The sequence below is a fragment of the Papaver somniferum genome, chromosome 3, assembly GCF_003573695.1.
Source record: "Papaver somniferum cultivar HN1 chromosome 3, ASM357369v1, whole genome shotgun sequence".
In the NCBI taxonomy this organism is placed as follows: Eukaryota; Viridiplantae; Streptophyta; class Magnoliopsida; order Ranunculales; family Papaveraceae; genus Papaver; species Papaver somniferum.
Window position 1 is genome coordinate 206401076 of NC_039360.1, and position 11217 is coordinate 206412292.

The following is an 11217-nucleotide window of genomic DNA, read 5'->3' on the forward strand; positions in this document are numbered from 1 at the left end:
ATAACAAATTTTAGCAATCGTGCTGCATAGACAGCTGAATAACAGCTACGTAACAGTTGATCCAACGTGGCAGTCTCCGTGGCAGAGTGAGGTGTTCTCTCTGGTATCCACGTCCTCAGCAAAAAGTAAAACAATGAAACACAAATTTTTGGAGTTGGTTAGAGTTTTTTTTTAGTAATATCAATGGAAATCCTCTGCATTCCCTTCTTCTTCCACATAAAATAAACCTAGGGTTTCTCATATCAATTCTCTTCTCTATACACCACACGGGAAAAAGAAAATGTGTTGCTACCGTCACCAATATTTCATCGAACCTTATTCACCCATTCAACAAATTTTGTAGCAATGGAAAAACAGGAAAATTGTTATCCGAACAAGATCAACTATCGGAAAATTCTGCATTGAAATAGAACCATCACACCACAACAACCAAATGCTTCATCAAGATAAACTTTAGATTGATTAATTATAGTACATACAGATCTGATCATGGTTGATGTATAGAACTAGTGTTGAGACATATGTAACCCCAAAGATCGATATACACGATAATCATGATTTTGTCCTGCACAAATTACCACTAAAGTCAAATTAAGGTTTCATATCTTCGAGAATTTGTTGCAGCTAACTAACTCTTTATTGAGTCCTCCTTGAAAGAGAAGCAAATAAACCATAATTTTTTTTCTTGATTTTACTATTAAAATTCTAATCAGAATTGTTGTTTATCTGAGTATTTATTTTTTTCAAATAAAAAAGTCGGCCCATTTTCTCTGTTATAATTTTATGACGCGGATAAAGCGAAGAAACCTTCTCTCTGCCATCATAATTGCCACATCATATCAGTTGCTAGGCAGCTGTTATTTAGCTGGCTATGTATCATTTTCGAAATTTTAGTAACAATAAAATTTAATTGCTCCATTTATCTTAAATTTCCAAATAACTGAAGATTATATATAATAATATAGTTTTTTTTTTTCATGTTGAATTATTAATGAGATATATATAATTTTTATTCATTATTATATTTGAAGATAATAACTAAAATTATTCTAGATAAATAATAATACAAACTATAAAATGTTATAGTTATTGGGGTTGGGCGAGTTATTTGGGTTGAAGACATTTATGCTCATGCCTGTCCAAATTTAACTCGGATTATAAAATTTATGCCAAAATTACCCAAAATTTTGAAATATAGTACCTATGTCCGCCCAAGTCCCATCCAACAAGGGATTATTCGCTAAATTTACCCAACCCAAGTCCCATCCAACAAGGGATTATTCGCTAAATTTAAATAGCTTTAAAGGACTTCCACAGAACTAAGACAACAAATAAAAAGGACTTCAAATAAATCAAAAGAATATCTCGTTTTTTCGGTAAATTAAAATATTTTCAAAAAAGAAAAAAGAAAAGAAAAGGAAAAACAGAAGCCTCTTCCATCTTCTCTCCTCCTCCATCTCCTTCCCCTTCTCCTTGTTGTCTCTCTGATTTTCTATCTCTGTCTCTCTACATCTGTCTAGTTCAATTTGTCGTCTCACGAATTATCATGTTCTATCAGATTAGCGTACGTTAGCTAACGTACGCCCGTCTCAATTTCATCTCAAGCCATGTACGGTAGTTCAGGAAAACTTGGTGGTAGAGGCAGAGGTAGTGGTGGTGGCGGTAGTGGAGGTCGTGGTGGTGGTAAAAGAAACCGTTCTCCTTTTCCTCCACCACCTTCTAATCGCCCAATCGTTCCTATATCTACAACAACTTCCAATCGTCTCTCAACTGGTGGTGGTGCCTCATCTTCTGTTCGAAACCGCCATGAAAGTGCAAAAGTTCCATCCTCTCCTGACGAGAGTTATAGTCTTGTCAGTGATGACCCACTTTCTTATGCTATGATTATTCGTCTTGCTCCTGATCTTGTTGAAGGGATCAGACGTGTTGAAGCTCAAGGTGAAACTGCTCGGATCAAATTTGATTCTAATGCTAATAATTCCTTCGGAAACGTAAGTACTTTATTTACTCTCTAATTTAAGTTTCTTTTCTTTTCCCCAATTTGATTGAATTTAAGTTCAGTGTCTATGTTAGGCAAATCTCAAATTTGTTTTAGGGTTGAATTGCATAAAAAACTAAATTGGGTTTCTTCAATTTGATTCAGTATTAGTTTATGATGTTAGGCTTATCTTAAGGATTAAGTTAGTTTCACATTAAGTGATTGTATTATGTCTGATTTTCAAACACTTCACAATACATTACATTCATGAAATTGGAAATTTGAACAATATAGTTAGAGGATTCATGTATGGTGTTCATTAACTTATGAACAAGTCAGACAGTTTTTTTTCTAGGGGCTCTAAGTTACTCAAACGATTCTGTTATGACCTTGGACAAAGTCTTGCAAAATAATGAACCATAACCACTAATAAAACTTAGTGGAACGTAACTTATATATTTCTTCACATTTGTTAAGGTTAATTGATCATAGATGGGGGAAACGTGTATATGGATTATCCTCCTGCTCAGTGTCTGTGCTGTGGGTTTTAGTGTTTTTTGCTGTTCTTATACATGTTGCAGGCATCCTTTTTGTTCACCTACCGAAATGGCTTTTTGATTCAGGAACTTTTGAGATTAATATTTGTTACTACATTATACCTGTGTGGTTGCATGTGTAAACCTGGTTGTTGTTAAACATCAAAAACTTTTTACGAAGTCAATGCTTGAATCAGGTTATTGATGTAGGCGGCAAGGACTTCAGATTTACATGGTCTCAGGAAGTGGGTGATCTTTGTGATATATATGAAGAACGCCGAAGTAGTGACGATGGAAAAGGTTTGCTTATTGAATCTGGATGCCCATGGAGAAAGCTAAGTGTCCAACGCATCTTGGATGAATCTACAAAGAACCATGTGAAAATGCGGTCAGAGGAAGCTGAACAGAGAAGCAAATCTAGAAAGTATGTGATGAGTGTATTGTTCAACTTGCTTTATTGCTTGGAGTTGCATAATTAGGTGATTAAGGATTTTGGTTGGTCTAGACTGTTTCCAATTGCGTCATTACTTCTTTTCGGATTTGCTTATCTCTTTGAGTTTAAAATGTGTCCGTTACATGGATCGTTATTAGTGTTACTATCTGTGACCATTTTCCTCCCTCATCCTGCATCCTGCATATTACTGATGAGAAAGACTGATCTAACGCGTGGGTGTCAGAGCAAAATATGTTGAAATATCGTTGCTCGCTCTTTCTTTTGCAGTTTTTGAGAGGCAAGTTTTATTGAAAAGGTGGAGATAATTATGACATTTGAACTATTGCTAAACTTCTTATAAAATCTTGTCTTTCATACGAAATAGGATTGGAGCTATGTGTTGGTTCAAGTCCCATGTTTCCAGGAGAAAGCTGAAATTAAATGTGATACACTTTGGAAAAAGCTGTCACGAAGCATGATATAAAGTTCTATCCCATTTTCTGTAGCCTTAACTGTTTTGGGTGGAGGGAGGTGGGCAATTTCAAAGAACTAGATTTGATAGATAAAACACAGTTTGAAAGATATCTGAGAGAAGCTTATAGCTTTTTTGAAGTTTTACTTCTATATATACATTGTTAGTGAGGAGGTTTAGGGTGGGTCTCACATTTTTGTTGCTCTTCTAGCAGCTCGTGAAGAAAGCATTTTGGATATCCAAATGTTGAAATCAATACAAGTTTTTGCCCCTTTAGGTGTGTTATATTTGTTGTAAGTTTAGGTAATTAATTCTTGCATGCATCTTTAGACTTACTACGGTATTCTGTATCTTTAAGATTTCACTCTGCTGTTGATCCCTTGAAAATTTTCCCACTGGGTTTTTTATGTTACCTTTAGAATAGTTCCCCCCGCAGTCCTTTCAGACTATGTCCTCTGTATTGCAGGTCTACTACACATTTCCAATTAGAAATTGCTATTCAGGGGTTTAACATTAAATAATCGTGGTGTTCCTGTACTGTGGGTCCATTTGAGTTGGTGAACTTAGTGGTCAATTTGTTATATTCGCTATCTTTTCCAAAGTTGATGTTGTGTTAAAATATTTTCCATTGAAGTATTAGGCTATTGCATGGGTTTTTTTATAACTTAAAGTGACTGTACCTCTTCTTCTCAATTGAAGAAGACATGTATTTGTACAACTGTAGTGATTAATTTAAATTTATTTTGTAGAGCTATTGTCCTTGACCACGGGAATCCATCTATGAAGAATCAATTGAAATCAATAGCTGCAGCTGCAGTTGATAGTGAGTTCTCTACCTGCAATTCAGTTTCTTTCCATTATATTTTGCTTGTTTATATGTTGGGAAAAATCAGGAGCTAAATCATTGGCACATGCTAGTTATGAACCTCTCTTGAATACATTTTTCCATCTCTCCCAAGGCCGTGAAATTTGCTCAAAATTGAAAAGACTGACCTGCTTACATCTAAATTACTTGAACTGCTAAATTAACATTAACATCTAATACTTTTTTTTGCGTGTATCTTCTTATGTTAATGTACTTTTCTAGGTAATCCGCGGAAAATGGGTGTGAAGTCAAAGAAAGAACCTGCTCCTAAGAAGAGGAAAGTGGAACCACTATCTCAAGGTAAACATCAGCATGTTTATGAAAGCTCAACTAAGACCTTGGTTTTTGTTGCAAGCCTATAAAAGAATCAACCTCCTTTCTTAACAAACTTCGGCTCTGATTAGTAACATTTAAAGTAATCGATTATGAGATTAAAATCATACGTTTGGCGTCATCTGTAAATTAAAATGTGTTGATAAATCATCATATACAAGGTTAGCAAATGAGGAGTAATCTTTCAAAATCTGCATCCATTGCCATGACAGGTCCCCCTAAATCTGTTTTCAAGGCAGGGTTATCTTCTTCAGCAACTCCTCCTAAGGGTAGGCTGCCATTTCCATCTCCTGAGCAACCTGTTGCTTCAACATCTCCCTTTGGTGGTGGGAGTCTTTCAAAGGCTTCAGCAGCTATAGAAGTTCCCTGTGCATCAAGTAAAGAGAATGCAGTCACTGAGAAGGTGACTCCTAGCAGGACTGTTCATGCAGTTGGACGTGAAGCATCTAGAATTAAGAAGGGCTTAGAAGCCACACCCAAGGATTTGCAGAGTATGTTGATTAAAATACTCCTAGAAAATCCAAAAGGGATGACGATCAAGGTAAGTGTTACGTAAATGCAACTACACTACTATAAACACATGATAATAATTAGTATGAATATGGATTCGCATGATCTGATGTATAACTAAAGGAAGTGGGCGTCTGTAATGTTTATCCTTGCTGTTTTTGTTTTAAGTCGAAGTTGAGTTATATTGGGTCAACAACCATCGTTGGTTTTCCAAAAAACAATATGTACAAGTATTAGGTTTATTTTGTTTTATTATATTTTTTTTTATTTTGTTATATATGCCACTCAGTGTATTCCAAATTGTGGTAGGTTTTACTAATCAGAATATCCAACTTTGACAAATTGTAACAGAGGGGATGGTGCAGTTCGCTGCGTTATGCATCAGACTCCAGTTTTTCAAATTGAACTTTCTGAAGGAAAAAAAATGTTGATATATTTGCATTCCGTTCTCTTGTAGGGACTCGAGAAAGAATTAGGCGACTCAGTTCCCAACTGCTGGAAAAAGCTAGAACCGATTTTGAAAAAGGTTAGTAGTTAAAACCTTTTAAAGTAAAATATCTTTAACGAACGTTACGAATCTTATAGTCTTATCGTTTTATTTATGTTGAGCATCAGATTGCAATTTATGAAGCTCCAAGATACTTGCTGAAAACAGGAGTTGATTTAGATGTGGAAAGCTTCAAGAAACTATCATCTGGAAGTGGAAGGTACCTACCATTTCATTGTACCGATTTTGGAACATTAGTCTGTACTGATTTGTTGAATTATGTATTTCTTTTCCTTTTTTGTTCATTTTATATACTTTTTTTTTTTTAAAATAAATAAATAAATAATAATTCTTGTCCAGTTCAGCTGAGATCGCCCATGATCAAACACATCGTCAAGGTGCGGTAGAAAAAGCTACACCCAAAGCATCTGAACATCAGAAACAACTTGAATCTGAAGTAGAAGAATCAAATATAGCCGAAAATGTTGCAATCCAACAAAATTCTCCTAAGACATTTGGTGACAAGAAAACATCGGATCATAGTGATGGGCATGCTAGTTCTAGTGAAAGCGATAGTGACAGTGATAGTGACAGTGATAGTAGTGATAGTGGAAGCAGTGGAAGCCAGAGTAAAAGCCGAAGCAAAAGTAGAAGCCCGGCTGGAAGTGGGAGTAGTAGTGACAGCGAAAGTGATGGCTCTTCAAGCAGCAAAGAAGGTTCTGATGTTGATGTGGATATTATGACAGGCGACGATGACCGAGAAGAACCTGGGAGTAACTTACCGGCCCATATCACGACCGCACCTATGCCTTGGAGAACTCCTGATGATGGACTTGTGCGCAACGGGATTAGTAAAGATAAACAAGATGCTCGAATGTCTGATATAGTTGACATTGTTGGAGGCTTACCTAATGATGATATAGAAATTGATATTCTTGGTGATGATGATACAGTTCCCCTTGAAACAAACACGAGATCGCTGGAGGAAAACGTTATGCCTGGTCTTAGTCAGCCAGGAGATGGCCGACAGAGGTCCTTTGTCAGAAATGGCGGTAATGAAAATCAGAATATGACTAGTTATTTTGACCTTGACAGTTCTAATAGAAATGCGAAAGCCAAATCCAGAAAGGGTTCGGAGCCAAACTACTCCTGTGAGAAGTCTGAGAGTGCTAAAAGGATGAAACCAGGAGGCTTGAATCCACCACAGACATCTGGGAGAAGTAAGGACTCTTTTGCATCAGAGGATCCACAACACATAAGTCTTAATAGGCCTGACCACGATAGTTATAATGTGCATCTATCAAACAAAGTTGGCAGGGATGGAATTTCAGATACAAGCTCACGAAAAGGATATAACCTATCAATGGCTGGGATATCTGTTTCAGATGCTCAACGTTTAGGTCAAAGATCTGGAGATCTTAATGCGCGAGGAAAGGCGTTGGACATGGCCAACAGATACACTGATAACTTAGCCCGTGGTGTCGAATCTGAAAGAAGTCCTAGTCTTCCACATGACAAGTTCTCCATGAGCAGAGACAAACATAGTGAAGATGCTTATGGTAATGAGAAGTCAGTTGGTAATAATGTAAGGGAATGTGATGTTGGAGATTCATATATGGGGTCTTTACCGAAGGATATTACCAAAACTGATCCAGAAAAATCTCCAATCGCCAATCGGAAAGGCAAAGTACTGAGAAGGGAGGTTTCAGAGTTGGAGTTGGGTGAACTTCCTGCAGAAGAAACTCAGGGGGTAAAGAAGCAGTTTGGTAGAAACAACTCTTTTAGGAATTCAAAGAATAAATCTGTTGTTCCAGATAACTTGGACTTAAATGGAAGAACATCAGCGAAAACGATCCAAGAGTCAAGAAAACTGTCTCCACCAAACTCAAGAGTTGGAATTGGCGGTACCCAAGAGAGCTCGTTTAGGAAGAGGACACCAGAAGATGAAAATGAAGATTCATGGATGAGGCAACAACAAAGGGTTGGGCAGTATCAGGCTCCGCAGATGCCGAGGACGGACCTCACTGACTCTGAAGCTGGGTCCCAGTTGAATAAGTTGTCAGACATGGGTGGTAAGTCGAGAAAGAATGGTTACTTGGGCACCAATAAAAAGGGACTTGTCTCTCTACCACAACAACCAGAGACCAAAAGTTCAGGACAAGTGGCTGTTCCTAACAATGTAAAGGAGTCAAAACTCTCAAAATCTAGTACCATGCCAGAACCAAACGAGAGGAGGGATAGCTTCGTGATGGGGAGCCATAATAGCAGCCGGAAAAGGAGGGAATCTTCTTCTGACGAAGTTAACTGTCCTTATTCCAAATATGAAAAGGATGAGCCGGAACTTAGAGGACCGATAAAGGACATCTCACAGTGCGTAGTCTCACTTGATTGTGATGTGGTTCTTGTATTATGCCATAGAAATTTCTTTGTGCATACTGATGATGGTTATTACTTTTGCAGATACAAAGACTATGTTCAGGAATATTGTGAGAAATATGAGAGTTATTGCACTTTGAATGAGAATTTAGAGACTTACAGGTTTGCGGGTCTTCGTTTTTGATATACTAACATATGTTTTTTTGTCACCCGACGGTAGTATTGAAATTTGGTACTGATCATGAGAAATCTAATGGCTGCAGGAATGATTTCGATAAACTTGGGCAGGACCTTGCTCTTGCTAAAGTTAAGGATAGGAAGAGATATTATGATATCCTCGAGCAGCTCAAGGAAAGCTACCGTCAATGTGGAACAGTATGTTATGCTCCCCTTCCAGTTTACCTTCTCATTTTAGGGTTAGAGTAGATCGGCTGTACTTGTTTTCCCCCCACATTCTAATAACTTAGGGTATCCATTTTTGTTAAATTTAAATAAACATTTTTTTTTTTCTAATGCAGAGGCATAAACGGCTCAAAAAAATATTCATTTTACTTCATGAAGAGCTTAAGGTACCGTTTATTCATTGTCGTTATATCACAAAGATACCTTATTTCCTTTTGGTCAAAGTTTTCTCATGTTTTTTCATGTTTTACTAGCATCTTAAGCAGAGAATTAATGACTTTGCATTACCATACACAAGAGACTAAGGGTTGTCGGATCCAAGTAGCTTCTTTTGGGTTACCTACCTTATGGGCAACAACAGTTAAACTCGTTGATCTCGTTCTATGCTGCAACCGGTGAAGAACTCAAAGTGGACATTTTTGTGGGATCTAGCTAGGGATGAGAAGCGAGTGCAGAGATATTTTTGTTTAATCATGTAAAATCTGCACTGGCGATCCATCATTATAATTGTTCATGAAGGTAAAGGATGGCGACAGCTCAGATGTGAATGAGATGTATGCAATCTTGTATTTGAGCCATTTTTGGGTTAATATATGTTTAATTGCTGGGGATCTAGATCTGTGAAGCTGATCAGAGTCCCAGTTTCGGCAGTGGCCCGAGTTTTTCATATTCTTTTAATTGAAATTATATAAGTGAAGCACAACTACCTGTGTTGATTTGTATCTTATAGCAACAGAACCTGGATATCTGCTTTTTGTAACCAGTAGAACAGTAGATTAAATTATAGTGCAAGGAAAGTGTACAGCAGGATTTCACTAATTTCTTACTTGAGAGTTCTTCCGGTCAAGAAATTATCTATATGGGCTGGGAAAAGAATTATCCGGAGACCTCAGATATTATTTATTTATCTGTGAGGAAGAATTATCCTTTACATACTTATTTTCACACTATCTCACATGTTGGGACACATTTTTCTTAATCAAAATCAAACATGTTTGAAGCTAATATTTTGGAGACACGTTCGTCTTACAAAGCTCTACATACCCACAAAAAGTGAATTCAATGCGAAAATATTAGCTTAATACACGTTGCCGTTTGATTTTGATTAAAAAAAATGTGTCCCAATGAGTGAGATAGTGTGAAAATAAGAGTGTAAAGGGATCCTCCCTCTTTATTTATTACTCAATCTTTTTCAAAATTTTTGTCTACTATTTCTGTAAGTTTCAAAATTATGTCCCGCTTCTGTTTATTTTCGTACTTTTTCAATAAACTCTCACATATATCCTCTTTTTCAATAAACTCTCACATATATCCTCATTTTATTTTCATTATAAATGTACTTCCAATAAGATCTTATTCAATATCATTTTAAAACCTATCTAAATAGGAAACAATATATTAATATCTTTATATTTTTATCTTTAAGAAAACAATTATGGTAAATAAACCTGAGGTTTTTAGGGGCGACCAAAAAGAATTTGGGGCAACTCAATACACCAAACCACGGACATTTTGAAGTAATATCAAAAACCCCTTGTCCACCAAGTTTAATTAGTGTTAATTGATGTATTGGGTATGGAATTAGTTTAATTATGATTAATTAACTATTTTTATTTATTTTTAATATTTTTTCGAATCCTTTTTCATTAGCTTTTTATTAAAATCCTAGTATAATCGGTAGTTTCGATACTTTTTCAAAGCGGAAGTATGGTCATTGTCGATATGTCTTCGGAATCTTCAGGTCTTCGGAGTAATACTTGTATGTCTAAACATTTTTAGACTTCCTAGTCTAAACCTAGAAAAGTTGACTCTAGTAATGTAATCAAGCGACTTATGATTTTTGATGCTAAAATATGACAACCAACCTTGACTTACCAATGGCTTGGTGCGTTCAACCGAGCAATGCTCTAAAAATCTCCCCCTTTGTCAATTTTAGTGACAAAACTCTATTACATATGGAGAATACACGAATTAAAAGATACAGATATTACATTACATAACATTCTCTTAACTCATTCTTCATACACTTGATTCCAAGTTTCAACAACTTCAATAACTTGTCTATAATAGATCATGCAAGGTATCAAACTTATAGATTGATATCGAAAAGTTTGTGGTGTACTTGGTACTTTCATCATTTCATTAAGGATCTTCTTCGTTTGTTGAAGAGGTTGATGCGCAGAGGTGTCCACCTTTAGCTGTCTTCAGGACTAAGTCTTCGACTTGAAAAGGATTAGGTTTCACTTCCTTAGTCTCGTTACGAAAATTCAATAACGTCACGGGAAATTGTCCATGACATTCCTTCACATTGTTAGATACTAATTTTCTCATGAATATCTTATTAGTTATCATGTTTCCTGCAAAGATGAATCATACCTACTTGATGAAATATTGAAAAGGATCAGCAGCCCATTCACATGACCTGGTCAGAGAGGGGTTGATCTCGGGATCAGGTCCCCAAGCTTTGATAGTACGTAGAATGACCGGCCGCAGATAAAGGTGTTGAATAAAACTTACTTGCATATGACTCTTATGGATGTCTGGTATTACCTCTTCCACAATAAACTGTTTCATATTCAGATTCATTAGTCACTTATATTCTGATGGAAAATAGTCTCAGGGTCTACTAGAGGTATTGCTGATGGTTAGGGTGACATGCTAGATGTTGTTTTGTTACTGTGCAACCACGAGCGTCCTAGGAATATATCATAGTTTGGATCTTCTTTGACCATGCAAAATTGACACTAGTCTGGACATAATCCATTCTTACTGCGAGAGTGATGTGTCAAAAGGCATCTCTGGACTAACCTCCATTGGAGAATAGG

The 11217-nt window shown here is 36.5% G+C and overlaps 1 protein-coding gene across 2 annotated transcripts; it reads left to right on the top strand.

The window, feature by feature from the left end:
• Positions 1-1396: 1396 nt before the first annotated feature.
• On the top strand, positions 1397-9211 carry LOC113358508 (dentin sialophosphoprotein-like). Of its 2 annotated transcripts, none has more exons than XM_026602103.1 (12): positions 1397-1991; positions 2712-2938; positions 4169-4242; positions 4507-4584; positions 4830-5158; positions 5585-5653; positions 5743-5834; positions 5975-7984; positions 8075-8152; positions 8254-8365; positions 8509-8559; positions 8647-9211. In XM_026602103.1, the coding sequence occupies exons 1-12, from the start codon at positions 1608-1610 to the stop codon at positions 8695-8697; spliced, it is 3555 nt and encodes a 1184-aa protein (XP_026457888.1). In that variant the 5' UTR covers positions 1397-1607; the 3' UTR covers positions 8698-9211. The 2 variants fall into 2 exon arrangements, with proteins under 2 accessions (XP_026457888.1, XP_026457889.1); XM_026602104.1 differs by having other exon boundaries at positions 1863-1991; positions 2725-2938.
• The last annotated feature ends 2006 nt before the right edge of the window (positions 9212-11217 follow it).